The following is a 24,219-nucleotide window of genomic DNA, read 5'->3' as shown; positions in this document are numbered from 1 at the left end:
CTACCCATGGCCCTAGCAACAACTTAATTAATGGCCTGCAATGTGATAAAACATTATTTAATGAATTGAGATTTGCATGATTTCAGAAGAATAAAAGGCAATCTAATTGGTTTTGCTTTCAATCAATTCTTAGAGCAAAATTAAAAATCAGAGAAAACCCCCTAATACACATGTTCCCACTTGTTGTGGTCAGGGGGTTAAGTAACAAAATAACCAATGTTTGGAAAATTATGTGGTTTGTAACTTGTTTATGAATATTCTCACCGCAAATGGTGCCTATTGTCTCCATTGACTAAATCTTATTTTGGTTTTGACAGATCCTATACAGTCATCACAAGAGCAAAAAACTAATTCTTTAACTTCTCTTATGCATCTTGGCAACATGGGTACGGAGGTACTATAAAGCCATTTTATTCTACACAAGTCTACTCATTTCTCTTCCTTTACATGTAGGATTGTACATATTGTGATCTGTAAGTTAATGGCTACATTGTTTTTTTAATTTCCTTCACATGTAAGAATCGGCATTAGGGATTTGATGAAACTAGTTCTGTTGACAATGTTGGAGCAAAATAATGAAAAATGACACATCCAAGTTGGTCATGAAATCTCAAAGACTAGAATGTTCTTCACATCTCTAATTATTATCCAAAACAACAATTGAAAAAAGGAAGGGGCACCCAATTATGTGATACTAATCCATCTTAGAATAAACATATAATCTTTGGAAGATTTGGAACTCCCTTGATTTCAGTCTTTCCTTCCTATAATTGAAATTCAATTTTGGATTTATTAGTAGTAGTTAGAACTTAGACTTTGACACCCCATGTTCAATCACACTTCCTTGTATTGGAATCTTCTAACATAATAGAAATCTAAAGGAACTACCAAATACCAATCCAGTTTCTCTGATAAAGTCTATATTAGAATCATAATTCCCTGTGCTCGTTGTTAAGAAGCACAATGTTGTTTTAACCCTCAGTTTGTCAAGAATGATTAAATCTTTTTTGGGCACATGTGGGGCATAATACACCAAAAAATTATATACTAAATAAAATGAAAGAGATCAAAAGACCATATCTTAATAAGATTCTAAGTACCAGCTTAAATGAATAACGATTCAGTATCGAATTGTTCAATCTGCAATTTGGCTGAGTAGACAGGAGGACAAAGTAGCAGACTCAATAGGGATCCCATGTCAACTGTCAAGTCCCTTACATACATCATGTTCTGCTTGTTCATTGCAATTAGTATGGAGATCTACATAACCCTGTCCACAACTAATATTCCTGTCTCCCTATATGTATAGTATAATTTAAATAGGTCTTAGCCTAAACAAATTAACTAAAACCATTTGGTTTATGGTAAAATGACAGTCATAATTACTTGCAGTCAATATGATTTTTACTGCAATAAGTTTGGGTTTTTCATGTGAATATTGAATTTCAAAGTGTACAAGTAGCAAAGATGTGATTGTCAGATTCACAGTGCACCAAATTTACACCATGTTTATATGTGAAAACACAAAGTGTTGCATTGCATATTTGCATGCACTCCTGAAAAGTTTGAACCCTCCCCTTTAATTTCATCCACCGTATTGATAACTGATAAGCATCTCCTTCATCAAATTTACACCTGGTGAAGAAAGATTCTACCAAGCTATGAGGCATCAAAGCCCAAAAGATAGTTGACATCCTTTTCTTTAACATGTATATATAAATCAGTCTCCTTTAGACGTTGCATTTGACTTCACTATAATAAAAGTGACATAATTACTTTTTTTTTTGGGTCAAAGGCGATTAGTACATAAAGAAAACGTACTAATTTTCAACAATCCAATATAGATTGAGAAATACTAATGGTTTAGCCAGAGTGAAAGAGCTAGATGGGATATTAGATGGAGTCTGGAGATGTTTATATATTTACAAATACAAATATTATAGACTTACATATTGCTTGACCTCAAAACTTAGATGATTGGATCTAAGGTTTAAAATATATTGGAGAAGTGTCAAATAAATTAAAAAAAAAAAAAAAAAATCTATGAAAAAAAGAGTGCCTTAAGAATATGAAAGCAAAACAAAACATAAAGAAACAGGAACAGAAACAAATCAACAATAGAGCCGTGTGCACGGGAAACTCCATTGAACAAGGAGAGTATCCATGTCAGCGAGCCAGCCTGTAGTGTTGATTTAAATTACAGTTGCCTACAGAAAATGAATATGGTAATGAACTTCTTTAAATCAAGAAACTGACTTCATAAACTGTCTGACCTCTCACACTTATGAAACTGTAAAATAAAAACATGCCTAAACACTCCCACGGGACCCACATTATTCACAACAAAGCTCAAACTACTCCATCACCATTGACCATACCACAAAAACCATCACCTACTTCCAATCTGTGTTAACATAAACACTAAATAGCTACAACCCACTTCCCAACAGACCATGCCAATCCATATTTGTCTCTCTGGTTCACCAATTTGGCTCCTCCTCTTGCTCCTTCTTCCGTCAATGCCATTCACTGCTTCCGGGTATGGCTCACCAGGCCCAGTTGCAGCTGCATTTGGTGATATTAACGGGTTCTTCTGCGCCATTGATGCTGGTGGCAATCAAGAAATCATATGCTGGGATAAAAGCAACAAGTCCTCATCAAGTTCAACATCGTTATATTCCACTTCTCTGCCACCAATGGCTACTCTCTCTGGGGGCGAGGGCTTTATATGTGGGATTACATCCAATACTTCCAAGGCTTATTGTTGGAACTTGTTGAGTTCAAGTAATAATCTTCTCCCTCAAAGCTTCCAATACATAACTTATTCACAAATTGCAGCTGGCAAAAACCATGTCTGTGCTATTAGAGGGTCTTACTATTCTAGTATTGATTTTGGTACTGTTGATTGTTGGGAGTTTCATAACGATAGTTTAGCTAATGATGGTTTTGTTTATAATTATAACTCCTCGTTTCTTGATCCTCACATTAGTGGTCTTGTAATGAGGTACATTGTCTCTGGGGAGGGGTTTAGTTGTGGTTTGATTAGAGAAGGTGGTGGTGTTGTTTGTTGGGGACCCAATTCGATTAAATTGGGAATACCTTCAATTTCCAAGGATTTTGATGTATTAGCATCAGGGAGAGGTTCTGTTTGTGGGATTTCTAATGTGTCTAAGGAAGTAGAATGCTGGGGTGAGGCCAATGATTTTGGCACCCCACCAATTGGAACTAGTTTTGTGGGCTTATCTGCTGGTGCTCAACATTATTGTGGGGTTCATAAGGATGATCATGGGGTTGAATGTTGGGGAAGATTGAATTCATGTTCGGTTCCAAAGAATTCGGGGTTTATGTCAATTGCTTCATCAGACTATACTATTTGTGGTGTTAGAGAGGTTGACTTGGTTCTTGATTGCTGGAGTGTTCAAGGGCAATTGCCACTGGCATATAGCCCGCCTTTGCAATTGTGTAGTCCGGGTGTGTGTTCACTAGGCTTGTGTGGTGCTGGTAAGTTTTCATTCAATGCAAGTGCCCTCAACGAGCCAGATTTGATCAGTTTATGTGTAAGGAAGGACTTGAAAATTTGCCTGCCTTGTGGGACAAATTGTTCTCAAGGTTATTTTTCTTCTAGTGTGTGTAGTGACACTGCTGATAGAATTTGCACTGCGTGTTCCCTATGCCAAAATAGAACTTGTTGGGATATTTGTGGGCTTCCTCCGCCATCAGGAGTTCAAGAGCAAGAGCGGCAAGAGATGAACAAATTAGTCATCATCATTGGATGTTTGGTGTCAGGTACTTTACTAGTCTTATTTGGGTGGTGTCTTATTCCCCGGATGATCAAAACTAAGGATGAGGAAAGGGGTAAATTCAAGTGCACATTTTGTGTAGGCAAGCCAGTTGTGGAAGCTGATCCTGACCTCAGTCTACAATTGTCTCATTCGATAAGCACGTGTGTTGGATTAGCCCAAGTATTCCGGCTTTCAGAACTAAAGGATGCCACACATGGGTTCAAGGAATTTAATGAACTTGGCCGAGGAAGCTTTGGCTTTGTCTACAAAGCTGTTTTGTCAGATGGTAGTCAAGTAGCAGTTAAGAGGGCTAATGCTGCCACTATAATTCACACCAATAGCCGTGATTTTGAAGCAGAACTAGAGATTCTTAGCAACATTAGGCATAGTAATATTGTGAACTTGATAGGTTATTGTGCAGAAATGGGAGAGAGGTTGTTGGTTTATGAGTTCATGCCCCATGGCACACTCCATGACCATCTTCATGGGGAGCTCTCACCTTTAGATTGGAACCTAAGGTTGAGGATCTCATTACAGGCTGCAAGAGGACTTGAGTACCTACATAAAGAAGTCACACCCCCAATTGTTCATCACGACGTTAAAACTTCAAACATTCTGCTAGACCCTGGATGGGGGGCAAGAATTGCAGATTTTGGGATACTAAGTGCTAGTGATAGAGATTTAAATGGAGATATGGAGAGTGATGTTTATAATTTTGGGATTGTTCTACTAGAGATTTTAAGTGGAAGGAAAGCATATGACAGGGATTGCTCACCTCCATGCATTGTTCAGTGGGCATTGCCACTAATAAGACTTGGCAAGGCAGCTTCCATTATTGATAGAAGTGTGGCTCTACTAAGAGATGTGGAACCATTGCTCAAACTAGCTGATGTAGCTGAGCTTGCTTTGAGAGAAAATCCCACTGAGCGTCCTACCATGCCTAAACTGGTAAGTTTGTTGGATCAAATACTAAAGAGTGGATTGACCTTATAATTACACTTGATTGATGGAAATCTAAGAATTTGCTTAAGCTAATTTAAGAGCCTTTCAATTGTAATCTACACGAGTTTTAGTATGTTGTACATTCCATTGTTTTGGATTCTTTTTCTCCATAAGAGAAGGAGATCAGAAATATTTCTTAAGTTTTTGCATTTGTTCATGGACTTTGAGGTAATCTTTTTTCCCTTCTGTGAACCATTGGGCAGCTAAGCCCCTCTTATGCAATGCTTGTCTACATAATGATCTCTTATGTAAAAGGTGGTTCATTTGATAATTTTAAGAACTCTTGCAACAATAGTAAGAACTAATCACTGGAAGCATAATGACTTGGCGATTTCATCAATAGTCTACACTGTAACTACAAATGGCTGAATTTTCCGCAATTTGTGATTAGAACATATTTGAGTTTACATAATTTTCCATAGTGTGTATGATTAGAACATCTTACACGGATGGAGTTTAGAATGCATTCTTTGTTACATAGATGACATGTGAAGTGATGCCATGGATGAAATGCTTATAGCTTTTGAACCATATTATTCCCTAACTTCCTAAATCTATATAGTATTTAAAAGTCAAAGTGTAGTATTTAATATTGCTACGTTCTTGTTGAGCCACATTATTGACTACAACACCACTTTTTTTATTGATTTGTTTCTCTAATTTTTATATAATATCAAATATATTAACTAGTTGACTTCAGTGGCGGAGCCACTTGATGACCTTATCATTTTTTGAAAAAATAATTTTTTTTTTTGAAATTATCTTAAATAATTTGATAGTTTTCAAATAACCTTATCATTTTGGCCATCTATACCTAATAATATACTTACATATTTAAGAAAGTCTAAAAATAAATATAATTTTCATTTAAATAAAAATACAATCTATAAATATATGTGTCAACAAATTACAATAATTAAACATTCATTATCTTTAAAATGAACATATAGGTATTTTAACAATTATTTTAACAAATAAAAGGGAAAAAATTGAGTTATGAAGTATTGTATATTACTATTTTACATTTCATACACACCGAATAGTTAAATAAAAATTATACATATCTGGAAAGTTCCAACGCACCGAATAGTTAAATATATATATATATATATATATTTTACTTATTTTACTTGAAGGTGTAATCAACCTCTTGCAATTTATTTAAAATTAATGACGTTAAAACAAATGAGTAATTGCCCTCAAGATTACATTTGTATATTTATAGTCTTCATGTTTAGAAAAACTTTCACTTAAATTTAGTGGGACCTAAGTAGATTGAAATACTATGTCAATGTGTCTCAACAAGAATGTAATAACAAGAAATGCTATATTTAAGATTTTAGATATTACGAGTTTGAGATCTATGTATATTTTTTAATAAATTTAGATTTAGAATAGGTGCTCTCAACCCAAATTCCATTGGATCAAATGGACCGAATTGGAGCAAATGAACCAATTTCACCTAGTTGGATAGAATTGGACAGAAGTGAACCAAAGTGGATAGAATAGGCTAAATTGGACCGAATAGGATGAAAGTGGTGTACCGAATATGACCAAAGTAGACCAAATGGACCTAATAGGACCAAAGTGGAAGAATGGACCGAATAGGACTGAAGTAGACGAAATTGGACCGAAATATATCAAATAAGACCGAATGGACCGAATAAAACCAAAATGAACAGAATAGACCGAATGAGACCGAAGTGGATCGAATAGAACCAAACAGTATGAATTTTATTTTTTTAGCCATTTCTATGAACAAAACGGTTCTAATTTCTAAGAACATTAGATATAACACCATGGCCCAATCCAATTGTCCATATTTGGTCATTTAATTATCAAACAATTAATGGTACAGAATTTGATCTAGAAAACTCGTGTAATTCTAGCGTCCACAAAGAAAGTTGCCCTTCTCGCTACTAGAAAATACTAATAATTGCCACCGCACACTTTTGGTGCAGTGGTCACTCCACAAGTATAAATGCTTGTGGGGTGTGGGGGGATAAGGGTCGGTGTCCAGAAGGGGGCTTTACACACATATACACTTAGATTAGGTTAGAATAGAAATTCTATCTTGCATTAAAAAAAAAAATACTAATAGACCAAGTTCATCTGCATCATACCATGCACCTCATTTTTCTGAGTCTCACATTCACACATGAAGGGTAACCTTGTCTTGAGAAATTTTAGTTTCTCTAGGCAACTTGTCTCTTTCTACTACCAAATTTCAAATTTGTTTCTACTTTCTACACTTTAAAAGAAGGTCCATGTAGAGGAAATTCCGTCTGCATCCTATGGAATCGAATATAATTCTTTAAAGTTGGTAGGAATCGGATAACTATAAGAAAGAGTTTTATAAATTCATTTTGAAATGTGTGGATTATAATTTACCGACTCATCAACATTTATGCAATCATTCATTATCTCTATTTTGGCATATGAATGATGCTACAACTATTACATAATCTTTAATTAATTGGTATGTCAATTTCTTAAACACAAGACAAAACAAACAAATAATAAATAAATTATCTATTATTTTGTTAAAGTTGAACCAATCATATTTATTTTCATGTCAATTTATAAAGTTTTCATAGAACAATTAATATTAAATAGTACACTTTATATATATATTTGATACAAAATAAAAATTATATTCTAACTTAACATAAGTGTATATATATTAAGGAAGTCGATTTTGTACTATAATGGTTGGAATGGCCGGTATTTACCGTTCCAGCACGTACACTGGTACAGGAACACTGGTGTTTCATGCCGGTTCAAATACCGGTTGTACTGGACTCGTTTCGGCCGTACCAGGTTATATACTTGATTTCAAACAGAAAATGAAAATTGGCAGGTAACTAAAATTGAAACAAATAAAAAAATATATAAATGGAAAAGAAAATAAAAATAACCCACATATTGTCATCGCCACTGATTTTCTGGCACTGGTCCCATTTTGCCGTCGTCCTTGTTTGCTCTTCCTCTTCTTCTTCATCTTCTTTTTGTCATTTCTCTCCGACTCTTGTGCTTCTTTTAAATGCATTCTGAGACTTTCTTTTGTTTTTATAAAAAGCAAGGTACCTTTGTTTTGTGTGGTGGTGTGCCCTGACACTCACCCCCATGAACAAAGTACTAATATTTTAAAGTTACAGCTTTCAAAGAGCTACTTCTTTTTTTTTTTTTTTTTATATACATGTGATCTGCCAATGACTATCAAATCTATATCACCATCATCTTCTTTTTCTTTTGTTGCTGAGTTACATCATAATCATCTAAGTAGATTGTATAGTATTATTTTAAAGGTAATGCTAGGAACACGCCTTTTAATACAACTTTCCAATTACAATTTGTTTTGTGACGTAAAGTTATGCCAAAAATAATATCCTTAGCAATATTCTTATTTTAATTAACTAACATTTCAATTAGAGGTTATCATATTAAACGAGACATAGATTTATAATTTTAAATATTTTTAAGGAAGTATAATATTTTTTACTATTGAACGTATAAATATTTATATTTATTAAATTTTATATATAAATATATCAAATTAGTGGTAATTCTGAAACGGTACACCGATATCAACTGGTACTAAAATATTTTATTTCCCTAACTAAATCGAAACGGCTTCCGTACGGTATTGACTTCCTTGGTATTAATATGTGAAACTCCCTCTTAAAAACTTGAACGCTATCCCTTGTCTTTCACACTTCACAAATACTTATATTTGCAGATTGATTATATTATTGATAAGACACCAATCATATTATAAACCTTTTGTAATAAAACTAATAGTAATTAAATTATTGACGAACTAACAAAAACTAATCACTCTTTTCAAAATATCAAGATAAAAATTTTAAATTAGGTTTATCCTAACTCGTTAAGAACTTTTAAGAAATTTAATCCAACTCATATTATCTTAACAAGAAGCCCCAAAGATCGATGATCCAAAAGTATAAACTTTTTTTTTTTTTTTTGAAAAATTAAAAGTCTAAACTAAGGTTATGTTTGGATTGGGTGTTTACTGAAAACTTTTGTGTTTGCGTTTTTGAAGGGCGTGGGACCCAGTTACAGTGGCAGCAAGAAAACACTGAAAACCTCCACGTTGAAATGAACAATAGCCACAAATTTAATGTTATGGCTACTGTTCAATGAACAGTAGCCGCAAAGTTTGACTTGTCAATAATTTTCAGTCAATCAGTGCACACCGTGCACTGTTCACAGACCCACAAATTTTACTTTTCAGCAACTTTTTCATTAAAAATGAGTCTCACAGTACTATTCACACATTTAAAAATTATTTTGTTACAATATTTTTCAGTTTTCAGTTTCAGTTTTCAATTTTCAGTTTATCCAAACAGACCCTAAGAGCAAGTTATAGACGCAAAATTCATATTAGCTAAAACGCCTTGCCTTTCCTTTCCTGAACTTCCAATAAAACTAATAATCTCTCTCTCTCTCTCTTTTTTTTTTGGGTAGAAACTAATAATCTCTCTCTCTCTCTCTCTCTCTCTCATAATATATATTTCCACTTATAATGTATGGACCATGGACCCCACACTCCCACAGTTTTATGAAATTCATACGTACGAAAGAGAGGAGTTGCATATATATATATATATATATATATATATATATTCAATTGAAACAATTCATTTTTTTAAAAAATATTTTTTTAGTTTTACAATTTTTGTCATAACTTTGACATGTTAGATTGTATGTAGTTGTTTATTATTTTTACATAAATTCATTGTAACTACATTAGAATTATGATGCAAAAATTGTGTATACAAATTTCCTTTTTCATTTTTTTTTTTGAATAAGGATAAATATATAAAAAGGGAGCAAAAATTGACCCAACCCATCTGAATCCTCTGGGAAAAAAACCCAACAAATTTCCTCTTTCGAAAAAGGAAACAATATATGAATGCATGCATTCATGATTCATGTGATACTGCTTGTCCAGCAGAACATAGTTTTGGCTGTACAATTTAACGTCATACTAGTATGAACATATACATATCGTCAGCTTTGGTTCTTCAGTTACTAGGCAAGCACAGCATACAATTGACACGTACGTAAGTGTTAACAAGTAGCTTGCCTTCCTACGTGGCAAACCTCCATGCAGACGTGGCACTCTCTCTTCAATGCTTCAACACCTTTACATACGCTCCACACACACTTCTCACTTCTCACTCACACTCCACACTCACAAAGTACAGTACTACTACTACCATGGAGAAAAGTCCAAAGTCTGACCTCGCCGTTAAGTTGACAGACCTGTTGAAGGAGCTTGACGGCGACGGCGAGTTAACGGAGTTCACTGTCAAAGAGGAGCTGATAGAGGAGGTCATGCAAGAGTTGTACAAAGAAATCACGTGCACCACCTCAACGGCCACCTCTTCTAATATTTCCACCACCTCGGTCCCGGCCAAGTTTCCGTCTCAGTTGCCGTTGATGCCGGTTGTTGCCGTCAGTGACGGCGCCAAGAGTGAGAGCTGTGGGGCATCGGTGTCGGACTCGATGTCCACGGTGATGGCTGGCATTGAGTTCGTGAGACCCACTGGGACAGGGAAGAAGAAGCTTGGTTCACAGGAGATTAAAATTGGGTTTGAATTTGATCATGGGATGATGATGAACGGCTGTGATGGTGGGAACTTCGATGATGATGAGTGGCTGGCACGTGTTCTTGGTTGGGATCCACAGGAGGAGCTTGATGATCAGTGTATCATTTCATTTGAGGGCTGTTAATTTGTTTAGAATCACATTTTCCTCTCCAGCTGTCCCTCGTGTATGTATTTGCTTATCAAGAAAATGGTATATCTGGGTTTGAGAATTATAATCCTATGCTGTCTTTAATCTCTATGATCTTAAAAATAAGAAGAAGAAGTTAAGTGTCAATTTCATTTATCAACTCTTTGGCCGTTTGGATAGAGGTGAAAGGAGGGAGAGTGGAGAGAAGTAGTGTAAAGTTGGCTAAAAATAAGCTAATTTTGAGCCAGATTTACACTACTCTACTCTACTCTCCCTCTCTCAATCCAAACAGACCATTCATTTCAACAATTTATCCCTCAAACATTATATTTGTGACTGAAGAGGGTAAAAATCTAGGTTGACGGATCTCCATTAAATGGGCCTGACGGATTCACATCCGAGGGTCGATAGAGGGTGAGCCCAATTTGTGTAAAGGTCTGTTATGGACAGATCCTGCATAAACAGATGCAACAGGAACGGATCAAGCATCCACGTGGCAGCCAAAAACCCTAGATGGAAAATACTTGTGACACACACTTAACCACTATAGAATCCCAAGGTAAATGGAATCCAAACACGAAGAGGATTCCGAAAGATGTGCGCATTAATGAAGATTTTCACTATAAGGAAATGTCTTGTCCATCACGTTTGGGACTATTCAAGAGGATTCCTATAAGGAAAAGACTTCTACACCAAGGAAGAGATGTCGACTTTCTACTACTATAAAAGCCCCAATACCCTCACAAATCAAGGTACGCATAATTTACCCTTCTTTAACACTCTAGAGTTGTGAGAATAGTTCTAACTTGAACTTCGGAGGGTATTCGACCGGCACCACATCGGTACTCTCTGTTAGGTCTTCTCTCTTCGCTGTGTAAGTATCATTATGGGCGTGCAAAAATCGTGTGGCTCACTGGTGATATTTACGGCATTATCAGTTGGCGCCATTTATGGGAAAGACTGCGACTTGTAAGCCATACAAACGCTACTCGGACAAAGAGCTGCATAGTACTTACACGCTCGATGGCAACCACCAACAACGTTCAAGAAGACGAGCCACGACCTACTGCCCTGGAGAGATAGGTCCTAACTCTTACAGCGGCAGTAGAGCGCCTCACTAAACAAAACCAAAGCCTAGAGGAACAGTTGCGATAGAAGAACACGGCAATAGGAAACCAAGAGGAAGATCAAGAAGGTGCTAGTGCTGATCACAGGAACCAAGAGGGACCAGAGGGAAGCAAGACCCCGAATAGAGAAGATGTGAGCCGGCCATTCATCGCCGATACGGCCCCGCCCCACATTGTCGAGGAGATGCAGATGATGAAAGAACGGATGGAGTGCATGATGAGTGTGCTCAAGGGAAGAGTCTCTAGTGATCTCGACGACTTAGTCCACCGAACCGATTCACCCTTCACCACATCCGTCAATTCCTTCCCACTATCGCCAAAGTTTCAAATGCCACAGGTGGAGAACTATGACAGAAACAAGGACCCTTTGGATCACTTGGAGTCTTTCAAGACTCTGATGCATATCTAGGGGATACCAGATGAGATCATGTGTAGGGCCTTCCCTATCACGCTGAAAGACCTCGTAAGGATATGGTCCAGCAAGCTGACGGCCAACTCCATTAGCTCCTTCAAGGAGTTGAGCGCCCAATTCGCTTCGCACTTCATTGGAGGGCACAAATACAAGAAGTCTACTACATGTCTGATGAACATTAAGCAGCTGGAAGACGAGACGTTGAGGTCCTGCATAACCCGTTTCAATAAGAAGGCCCTCTCAACTGACGAAGCAGATGACAAGATACTCGTAGCAGCAATCACTAATGGGTTACAGATGGGTAAGTTTCTATTTTCTCTATACAAGAACGATCCCAAGACCATGTCGAATGTGCTTTACAGGGCCACCAAATATATGAACGCGGAAGACGCATTGCTGGCTCGTGAGAAAAAGCCCAAAAAAAGGGAAAGACAGGAGGACACACGGCAGGATAGGGGGCGAAAAATGGCTAGAACCGGAGAACGACAGGATGATAGACGCTTCAAACCCCCCACTGAGAAGTTCACAAGTTTCACCCCATTAACTGCCCCAATAGATCAAGTCTTAATGCAGATTAAAGACAAAGGAGCCCTAACGTTCCCCGGCAAGCTGAAAGGAGATCCTAGTAAGAGGCCAAGGGACAAGTACCGCCGCTTCCATCAAGACCATTGGCACGACACAGCTGACTGTTACGATCTGAAATAGCAGATAGAGGCTCTTATAAGATAGGGGAAGCTACAAAGGTTCGTTAGCAAGGAAAAAGCGGATCCACCCCAAGAGCAGGCCCTGCGACGGGAGAATGAGCGCCCAAGGCCGCCCATTGGAGACATAAGGATGATCGTAGGGGGCACGACAACTTCTGGGTCAACCAAAAAAGCTCGAAAGGCCTACCTGAGAATGGTCCAGAACGTCTAGCTTACGGGCACCGTACCCAAGATGGCACGGATCGATAACCCCATCATCTGATTCTTAGAAGAAGATGCTCGAAGGATGCACCACTCACATGACGACGCGCTTGTTGTTAGCCTGCGAGTAGGAGACTACAACATGCACTGGGTTTTAGTCGATAACGGCAGTTCGGCAGACATCCTATATTACTTGGCTTTTCAGCAAATGAGGATTGATAGAGAACAGTTGGTCTCGGTAAATGCCCCTCTCGTTGGTTTAAGAGGGACGAGAGTGTTACTCATTGGTGCCGTCACGCTGTCAGTAACGGTAGGTGATTACCCCAGTAAATCACTAAGGACATAACATTCCTAGTGGTCGACTGCTCGTCCGCTTACAATGCCATTCTTGGACGACCCACCCTCAACTCATGGAAGGCTGTAACTTCAACCTACCATTTAATGATCAAATTTCCTACAGATAGGCAAAACTTAGGTACAGTACCTTAGGTACAGTACATTAGGTTCCCTACTTAAAATTTTGACACCTGTCCAATTTAACAAACAAATTAAACGGCGTTAAAACTAAATTTTTTTTTTCTTTTTCCTTCTTCCGTTTTTTTCCTGTACTGCGCAAATCTCCAATTGGCTCATTTTCTAGTGGGTTTCAAACTAGAAAAGACCCTTCTCCCTCATTTTCTCGGTAACCAAACAAGAAAGATCAAAAAATAAAAGCTAGATCTATTGGGTTTCAAACCAAAAAAGGGACCCTTTTCAGCTATACCCGAAACTTCCACACTTAACATCAACAAAGCTGAAACAGATACACATAAATACATACAGAAGACAGAAAGAATCATAGATCAGAAGACATAATCATAGATTAGAAAAGAGGACAGAATCATAGATCAGAAAAGAAGAAAGAATCATAGATCAGAAAAGAAAGAATCATAGATCAGAAAAGAAGGAAATAGATACACATACATACACACATACACCAAGAGAGAGAGAGAGAAAGAAAGAATCATAGATCAGAAAAGAAAGAATCATGGATTAGAAAAGAAGAAAGGAAACAGATACACATACATACACCGAGAGAGAGAGGTATGAGATATTCTTTTTTTTTTTTTTTTCTTTTTTTTTTTGGGTTTTGGGTTTGGAAGAGAAAGGTCATGAGTGGTTTGGAATAGAAAGGTTTTGGGTTTGGAAGAGAAGCCATTTGCAGGTACTGGAAAAAGAAGGAAGAACGAAATATGGGTTTTTGGTTTGGAAGAGAAAGGTTTTGGGTTTGGAAGAGAAACCGTGTGCGGTACAGGAAAAAGAATGAAGAAGGAAAAAAAAAAGTAATAAAGAAGATATTTTAGTTTTAACGCCGTTTAGTTTGTTTGTTAAATTGGACAGGTGTCAAAATTTTAAGTAGGGAACCTAATGTACTGTATTTAAGGTACTGTACCTAAGTTTTGCCTCCTACAGATTATGGAGTAGGAGAACTGCGCGGAAATCAGGTGGCAACTCGAGAATGTTATATTGCCATGTTAGAGATGGACGATCATCAGCAAACAATGTGCATAGGAGAACAACGGGCAGTAATGAAGCCGGTTGAAGAATTAGAAGAAGTGATTCTTGATGACTCAAGGCCAGAACGGATGACTAGAGTCGGTACACTGGCAAGTTAGCCGGTACGCCAAAAGTTCATGGCACTCCTAAGAGACAATCAAGACGTGTTTACCTGGAGTCACGAGGACATGCCAGGAATCAACCCCTTAATTATAGTTCACAGGTTGAATGTATCGCCCTTATTTTCCCCAATCCGGCAGAAGAAATGAGTATTCGCTCAGAAGCGGGACAAAGCCATAGTCGAGGAAGTTTGAAAGTTGCTCAAGGCAGATTTCATCCGAGAAGTGTACTACCCCAATTGGTTGGCAAACATGACCATGGTTAAAAAGGCCAATGGAAAATGGAGGATGTGCATAAATTTCACAGATCTCAATAAGGCTTACCCTAAGGACAACTATCCATTCCCACTGATAGATACTTTGGTAGACTCAACTACAAGACACTAGCTTTTGAGCTTTATGGACGCTTTCTTGGGCTATAACTAGATCAAAATGGAAGAAGCCGATCAAGAGAAGACCACTTTTGTTACCAGCTAGGGACTGTTCTGCTACAAGGTGATGCCATTCGGACTCAAAAATGTTGGGGCGACATACCAAAGATTAATGAACAAAATGTTCGCGCACCAAATTGGGAGGAACGTACAAATTTATGTTGATGACATGTTAGTGAAGAGCCTACGCGAAGATGATCACCTAGACGACTTCCAGGAGAACTTTGACACCCTCTGGTCATATAAAATGAAGCTAAATCCAAGCAAGTGTGCGTTTGGAGTGACGGCGGGGAAATTCTTGGGATTCATGGTATCCTAAAGAGGTATAGAGGTTAACTCGGAGAAGATACGGGCCATAATGGAGTTAGAACCACCGAGGACGGTCAAGGAGGTGCAAAGCTTGAATGGCAAAATTGCAGCCCTGAACAGGTTTGTCTTGACAGCGACGGATAAATGTCTACCTTTCTTTCGCACTCTGAGAAAATTGTTTGAGTGGACGGACGAATGCCAGAAGACGTTTGAGAACTTAAAGGTGTATCTTTCATCTCCCCCGTTGCTCAGTCCATCCAAGCCAGGAGAAGAACTCTACCTATACTTAGCTGTTTTGCAAGCCACTGTTAGCGCAACTTTGGTAAGAGGGGAAGACGGATCTCAGAGACCAATTTACTTTACAAGCCGAGCGCTCCGAGGAGCAGAGGAGAGGTACCCTTAGATGGAAAAGTTGGCCTTCGTGTTGATAACCGCAGCGCGAAAACTCAAGCCGTACTTCCAAGCACATACCATTATTGTCTTGACGGACAAGCCCCTAGGAAGAGCCATGAGTAGCCCCGAGGCTGCAGGATAGATGGCTTTGTGGGCAGTGGAGCTTAGTGAGTTTGATATACAGTACTGTCCACAAACAACTATAAAAGGGCAAGCGGTGGTTGACTTTATCGCCGAATTCACCCTCGGGGACGGCCAGGGGGTAGAGAAGATCTGACAGTGGAATATTTACATGGACAGATCTTCCAATAGACGAGTAAGAGGGGCCGGTGTGGTAATCAAAACCCTGGAGGGGGATAAGATCGAGTGCATGATCCGACCGGACTTCCCTATGACCAACAATGAGGCTGAATATGAAGCATTGGTGGCGGGGCTAGACCTCGCAAAAGCAGCAAGTGCTAAAAACGTGGTCGTACATTGTGACTCATAGGTAGTAACAAGTCAGATTAATAGCGGCTACGAGTGCAAGAATGAAAGGATGAAAAGGTATCTAGAAGAGGTGAAGAATCGAATCGGCAACCTCAAAGTCAGATTCATTCAAATCCCAATGAGGGAAAACAAATGTGCCGATCGTCTAGCAAAAGCTGCCTCGGCAGAATTTATGCTTGTCCCCAAACAGGTATTGTCATTTGTTCAAGTCTCCTCACTTATTGATGACGAAACAAATGTGCAGGAAGTAGATTCTGAAAGCAATTGGACTACGCCATTGATATCATACCTGAAGACTAGCGTGTTACCAGATGGGAAAGACGTTGCTAGGAAGTTGAAGGTCCAAGCATCACTATTCTTGCTGATAAAAGATGTCTTATGCAAAAGAGGATTCTCTTGACTGTACCTGAGGTGTTTAAGCCATGAGGAAGCAGATTATGTAATGAGAGAAGTCCACGAGCGTATCTGCGGAAACCACTCGGGGGCACGGTCATTAGTGCACAAGTTGATTCGAGTAGGATACTATTGGCCTACAATGCTGACGGATGTACAAGCTTATGTCAAGACCTGAGACAAGTGCCAAAAGTTCAGTAATTTCATCAGGCAATCGTCTGAAGAGTTGACCCCCATGACAGCCCCTTGGCCGTTTGCTCAATGGGGACTAGATATCATGGGTCCCTTCCCGACAGCAGTTAGGCAGCTAAAGTTCCTAGTAGTTGGTATCGACTACTTCACTAAGTGGGTGGAAGCAGAAGCCCTAGCCACTATCATAGAAAAGAACATTCGAAGTTTCATTTGGAGGAATATCATTTGCAGGTACAGGATACCCTGAGTGCTTGTCTCCAACAACGGAAAGCAATTCGACAACAGAGCATTTAAGGACTTCTGTTCGGAGCTAGGTATCAAGAATCACTACTCATCGCCCGCACCCCATAGGCCAATAGGCAAGTTGGAGTCACGAACCAATCCTTGCTCAAGATCATCAAGACCCAGCTCGAGGGGGCAAAGGATATCCGGCCGGACGAGCTACCAAGCGTTCTATGGGCATACCAAACTACAGCAAGATCACCCACTGGAGAAATGCCATTTCGATTAGCATACGGAAGTGACGCTGTCATCCCGGTCGAAATAGGGCTCATAAGCTATCAGGTGGAGAACTACAACGAGGATCAGAATGAAGAGGCCGTGCGCCTTCAGTTCGATCTGGTGGACGAAGTCCAGGCGATAGCGGAGCAAAGGTTGGGCGATATCAGAATCTCATGGCGAAACACTACAACTCCAATGTCAGGCACAGAGACTTTTAGGTTGGAGATCTTGTACTACGGAAGGTAATGGACGCTACTAGAGATCTTTCGCAAGGAAGCTCGGACCTAACTGGGAAGGACCCTATAGGATCACATCATGGCAGAGGAAGGGTACATACCATCTCGAGACACTGGACGAGCGAAAGCTTTAGCACCCATGGAACATGGAACACCTATGGAAATACTACCAGTAGAGATAATATGGAGAGCAACGACGCTTCCCAATTTCCTAATTTATTTAGTTTTACTTAGACAATTTTTTGCTACAATACCTTATGTATCTTTTTAAGCCTAAGGGGGCAGGTACTTTTCTATGAACGCATGGTTTTTTTTAAAAAAAAAAAAATATTCAAGCACATCTGTGTTTTTCTACCTGAATTCTTTTACAGAGTCTACAAATTGGACGGATCATCCCAGGAGAATGAAAATTCTAAGTCCAAAAAGTAGACAGGCATAAATAAAATTCCACAAACTAGACGGATCATCCCAGGAGGATGAAAATTTTAAGTCCAAAAAGTGGACGAGTATAAACTAAAGTCCACAAACTAGACGGATCATCCCAGGAGGATGAAAATTCTAAGTCCAAAAAGTGGACGAGTACAAACTAAAGTCTACAAACTGGATGAATCATCCCAGGAGGATGAAAATTCTAAGTCCAAAAAGTGGACGGATATAAACTAAAGTCCACAAACTGGACGGATCATCCTAGAAGGATGAAAATTCTAAGTCCAAAAAGTGGACGAGTATAAACTAAAGTCCACAAACTGGACGAATCATCCCAGGAGAATGAAAATTCTAAGTCCAAAAAGTGGACGGGTATAAACTAAAGTTCATAAAGGTGGACGGATCATCCAAGGAGGATGAGAAACAACGTCCATAAAGTGGACGGGTATAAACTAAAGTTCATAAAGGTGGACGGATCATCCAAGGAGGATGAGAAACAACGTCCATAAAGTAGACGGATCATCCAAACAGGATAAGTAACAAAGTCCATAAAGTAGACGGTATGACCATTTTAGTCTATAAAATGGACTGATTGTCCAAGATAGATGGAAATCTTAGTCCATAAGGTGGACGGATCATCTGAGAAGGACGAAAACTTTATCAAGTCCATAAAATAGACGGTCCACCCAAGGAGGATGGAAATTTCACTAAATCATATTCAGATTACAAAGGTCACAACCGGTCACACAAAAAGACCAAATAAAACGAGCATGTTGCATAAAAACTACGGAATACGCCATTTGGCAAAATAAATACCATTAACGGATAAAAAAAATCATAAAACCCTTGAAGGGCAATTGTTCAACATACAAATATAATGACAGATTGTTCTCCTAACTTATAAAAAAATAAAATAAATAAAAACACTACTACTCTTGAACGTCGGCAACCTTCTCCTGCTTAAGCTGACGGGCATCATCCCCAATGGGTTGGGCTGGACCTTGGACATTTTGCGCCTGGGCTGACCCCCCGTCGCCTTGGTTTACATCTTCAGCAAAGAGATCCTCAGTATCCTCCGAGGTGACGAGCATGATGGATGTTTGAGATTGGTCTTCAACTTTAATGTTGGACACATCCAGGTTAGGGTAGGCCTTCTTAATCTGACGCAGAGCGTCATTAAAACCCTCCAAATAAGAGTCTTCCAACTCAGATAGCAAGGCGTCGAAGTCATGATACTCACGTATCACCACCTCCTTAGCCTGACAGAGCTTATCCTCCAGGTCCTGGACCTCTTTATTCTTCTCTTCAAGGGCCTTCTTCGCCTCCTCCGTGCTTTGCTCAAGCTCCTTCCTCACCTTCTCTGAGAAATCAAACTTCTTCTCCATTGTGGATTTCCAGTTTTTAAGCTGACTCAATTCATCCTCTGTTAGCTCTGCCTTTGCCTGCACACGGTCCAAGGCTATCTCATGGTTAAGACATCGTTCCATCAGCCCTTTCATCATAATCATAGCCTGAAACACAAAAAAGGGGGGTTAGATGGAAAGCCAAGTGGAATGGATGGACGGAAAGTCAACGAGTAGAATTACCTGAGCGATTGCAAAGAGTCCCGTCTCTCCATTGCTTCCGTGGAGTGATTGCCTAAATCCTCATAATCCTCCGACGTTATGATGGACAAAAGCTACTCCAAGGCATATATAGAGTCTTCGCGGAGGAGGACGGGTGACTTCTCTTAACTGGTAGATGGAACCTTCATAGGGCCTTTGCCAGCCCCATGCTTCATTGGAGTGACCATCTTTGCACACTCAGCCATTAGCCCTACAACAGGCTCCAAAGGGACCTTGGGTTTTTTAGGAGGACGGTCCCCTTTGAATAGCTGCTTCCTTTTTATAGACGGGTTGCTTGAGCCCATCCCTTTGGGAGCCACATCGCCGGTCTTCTTTTTCTTGGCAGCCTGCACCTTAATCATTGCCCTCCTCTTAGCGTTGTCCATTTCTGTAAAGGTGGACAGATGAAGTTAATTACTATGATAAAAATGAAAGTCGTTCAAATAGAATGAGGACAATGGACTTACGTCTGAGAATTTTGGCATCGTATTTGACGGCTACTGGCGTTGGTTCAGGTCCGTCACAATACCAATGGATGGTATCAAGTGTAACTAGTTTTGCCTAAGTCCTTTCCTCCGGCTTGGTCTTAGCAAAAATTCTCTTAAGAAAGCTGAACTCCTCAAGTTCAACTTGTGGACCCCGTCTAACTGCAAATAAAAAGATGGTTAAAAGTGTTGAAAAAATTATAATAAACCGAATGGTTGTAAAGAGTTCACACGCTAGAACGGGTGCATACTGGACGAAGGCAATATGCCCTAAGTTGTGTCGACAGGCATGTGTTCCGTGTCCCTTGGACAACACATCCACTCGTTACCTTCTAGAAAAAAATAATGGCTCTTCCAATCCCTATTGGAGTCTAGGGTTTTAAATATAATCTTCAACAACGGACTCCTAGGCACAAAACTATACATCCCCCTTGATTTGTCTATTTCATCTAGATGGTAGCAATGAAGGAATTCTCGCACCGTCAGCCTCCTAGCACCATTTGACATAGCACTATACAGAACCTCCATTGCTATGAAGACCCTCCAAGCGTTTGGGGATACTTGGTTGATGGACAGACCCAGGTATTTGAGAAGCTCACGGTGAAGAGAGCTTAGTGGAAACCTAAGTCATGCCTTCAGTATGTGTTCGTACACCTCGACACCTTCTACCCCTTCATAGTAGCATTTCTCTAACTTATAAGGCAGACGGATGGGGATGTTATCTGGAATTTGGAAATTGGCCCTAAGAGTGTTGAAGTGTTTCTCCTTGATGGTGGACCTAAAATTATTCACCGTCCACTTCGGTAGCATGATGAACTCCCTGAGTCCATCAGCACCTACGACAGATTTTATTGGTTCCTCGACGTTGTCAAAAACCTCCTCTAGGTTAGCCATCTCCATATCCTCATTTGTTGAGGACAAGGAAGAGGCGGACGGACTCCTCTCTTCACTTGGACTCTCTTGGTCTTTGTGACCTGACATGTATTCTTCCTCGTAATCCGCCCCGTCATGGACAACTGACTGGTTACTTGACGCACTAGACATTGCCTACACGTGACAACAAAACCTAAGACTCTGACGGGTCTAGAAGAGGTGACGGGTGTATAAAGTCTAGGAAAATAAAAAGAGTATGTCCGAAGATAAGAGAGACTTGTGAAAAAGGGAGTACTTACCAAGTTAATGAGTGAACGGAAGAAGGGGATTGACGACGGATACAGAAACTGAATGGAGTGGTATCTGACAAGGATGACAGAAGTGCTCTAACAGTGTGTTTCAGCGGAAAGTAGAGAAATGAAAGGAGAATGAGTGTGATATTTATAGAGGAAGTGCACAGAAGATGAAGCGACGCTTCGATCTGAGATAAAATCCAATGGAAGAGCGACATGTGTCATGCGTCATAAATGGCTTCCAGACAACCTGTCAGGGGTGGGCACAATTCACGGCATCCATATTGAAACCGTCGACCCACAGGCCTTTGATCCGTCATCCCCTTAACCTTGAACCGTCATCCCACGGGTCCTTCCACTCAAAGATGACAAACCTATGGGGTGAGGGGGTAACTAAAGAGGGTAAAAATCTAGGTTGACGGATCTCCATGAAATGGGCTTGACGGATCCACGTCCGAGGCCCGATAAAGGGCGAGCCCAATTTGTGCAAAGGTTTATTATGGACAGATCCTGCATAAACAGATGTAACAGGAATGAATCAAGCACCTACGTGGCAGCCAGAAACCCTAGATGGGAAATACTTGCGACACACACTTAACCACCATAGAATTCCAAGGTAAATGGAATCCAAACACGAAGAGAATTTCGGAAGATGCGCGCATTAATGAAGATCTTCTCTATAAGAAAATGTCTTGTCCATCACGTTTGGGACTATTCAAGAGGATTCCTATAAGAAAAATATTTCTACACCAAGGGAGAGATTTCAACCTTCTACTACTATAAAAACCCCCAATACCCTCACAAATCAAGGTATGCATAATTTACCCTTCTCTAGCACTCTAGAGTTGTGAGAATAGTTCTAACTTGACCTTCGGAGGATATTCGACCAGCACCACACCGATGCTCTCTGTTAGGTCTTCTCTCTTCGCTGTGCAGGTATCGTTACGAGCGTGCGAAGATTGTGTGGCTCACTAGTGATATTTACGGCATCATCAGTGACAAATCAAACATTCTTTCCATATATTAATATTAAAAGAAAGCTAATATGTGCCCAAATATTAATAATATTTGAAAATTAATGATAATAGGATAAAAAGTTAAACCATATATATACATATATGATTTTTTTCTTATAAGATGGAACTGTATTCTAAGTTAAGTACATATAGTCACATGTTGAATCTTAAGAAAATAATTTAAAGAACAGCACCTAAGTACTGTACTTAAGTTTAAATATGTTATAATAACTAAATTATTATAATAATGAAAAGTAACTTGGCTTTAACATACTAACAAAAAAAAGTTTGATTTGCCATCAATCTAATGTTGATGTTTAGCCCAACCGGATTTTTTTTATTTAAATGTATATATATACTATGCTTATTTGTACTTACTGAATTTTCTGACTCTCAAATGGCTTTTAATGTGAGTAAAATTCTTACAGAGTACAGTTACTCTAAGACCATAACTTTTACCATGTTATTTTTCACAATTATTCGATATATCAAATTATGATTGGTAGCATATTACTTTCACATTACCCTTTTTTTTTTCACTACTCATAGTTGGCCAAATCAAAGTTGTGAGAAAGTTATGACACAAAAAATTATGGTCCTAGATTTCTCCACAAAGTATATATTGGGATTTTGATGTATTTGAGATATATTATGCTTTAAAAATTAAAATGAAGTAATAATAAATTACAACTTAATTTGGCAATGGAAAAAGAAGTTGGGGGTAATAATCCTATGAATATAAATAACTTTATTTTCCCTTAAATTTAGTCTAATAATTTTTGGTCCAACACAAAATGAAAAGGATGAAAAGGACAATACATGAGATGGGTAAAATAAGTTCTCATATACGGCTTGATCCATTAACAAAAGCTATGAGATATTTAAAAATAAAAATAAAAATAAAATGAAAATGGGTTAAAGGGAGCGAACTAAGATGGTTCCTCTATTTGGGTGTAATCATAATAATATCCTACTCGCTGTAGGAGCCTAAGGTGGGGATTGCAAAAACAAGGGAATCGGTTGAGTCATAGGCTGACCCAACCCCATTGAAGGCAATAGTGAACACTATGGCTACTAATGTACAAACCTATTAGGCTTTAGGCCCAAAGTGTAGTTTGTTTGTCGGCCACTTATATTTCTCGTATTACACACGTACTTATATTGTACTCATATGTCTTCCAATATTAAGGGAATTTCATTTCAAATTTATTTTATTGAATACAATAGAATTATTTCATAATTCTAAGAGAGTTGGTGGCATGGAAATAATTTTAAGCGCTTCATATTTTGAGATTTGACTTGGATCCAACCACCAACCAAACTTCATGGGGGTAAGCATTGCCATGAGGCCACCACCGCCCGTTATGAAACTACAAGATATAAAAGAAGACACCAACCCTAAGGATCTGTGGACTTAACACAAGCTTACAACCAGTGAAAAGCAAATTGCAAAACTACATAACATCAGTGTTGGCGCCTGGCAGTGGATATAAGAAGGTTTTTCATATGCAAGTGGTAGGGATAAGTGGTCTGATGGGCTTGTGGATCAAGTGGGCTGTAATGGGCTCCTAATTTCCTCTAAAGCTTCTCAAGAAAGGAACTTTTATTTCGTAGGTGAATGGGCTCGATAGCCTCGACTTAGAAATCGTCTTAAATTATGTGAAGGAATAAGCTAAGATTATTATTTTAAAAAAAAAAAAAAATCAAGAAGTTAATTAGCCTGGTGATTCCTAAGGAATTATTTATAAAGTTTTGGTTTGAAGTTTTTGACCCCCAACTTGGGATTATCCTCAAAGAATTCTTCCCTCTAAGAAGGTTGAAAAGATAATAAGTAGAGTTATCTCATGAAAATATATAACTTTAAGTTTTGTTATTACATCACTTAATATTTTCTAATTGGATGTGAATTTTAATTACCAAACCCATTGTTGA

General features: G+C 38.9%; 2 protein-coding genes across 2 annotated transcripts; both read left to right on the top strand.

Annotated features, from left to right (window-relative positions):
* The first annotated feature begins 2,098 nt into the window (after positions 1–2,098).
* Positions 2,099–4,907, top strand: LOC115958007 (serine/threonine-protein kinase-like protein CCR2). Its single transcript, XM_031076370.1, has one exon. The coding sequence runs from the start codon at positions 2,454–2,456 to the stop codon at positions 4,773–4,775; it is 2,322 nt and encodes a 773-aa protein (XP_030932230.1). The 5' UTR covers positions 2,099–2,453; the 3' UTR covers positions 4,776–4,907.
* Positions 4,908–12,101: 7,194 nt separating this feature from the next.
* Positions 12,102–12,791, top strand: LOC115957106. The gene has a single exon (XM_031075335.1). It carries the CDS (start codon positions 12,102–12,104, stop codon positions 12,789–12,791), a length of 690 nt encoding a protein of 229 aa, XP_030931195.1.
* Positions 12,792–24,219: the final 11,428 nt, after the last annotated feature.

This window comes from Quercus lobata, chromosome 8 (assembly GCF_001633185.2).
Source record: "Quercus lobata isolate SW786 chromosome 8, ValleyOak3.0 Primary Assembly, whole genome shotgun sequence".
NCBI lineage: Eukaryota > Viridiplantae > Streptophyta > Magnoliopsida > Fagales > Fagaceae > Quercus > Quercus lobata.
This window is presented reverse-complemented; position numbering and strand designations above follow the sequence as displayed.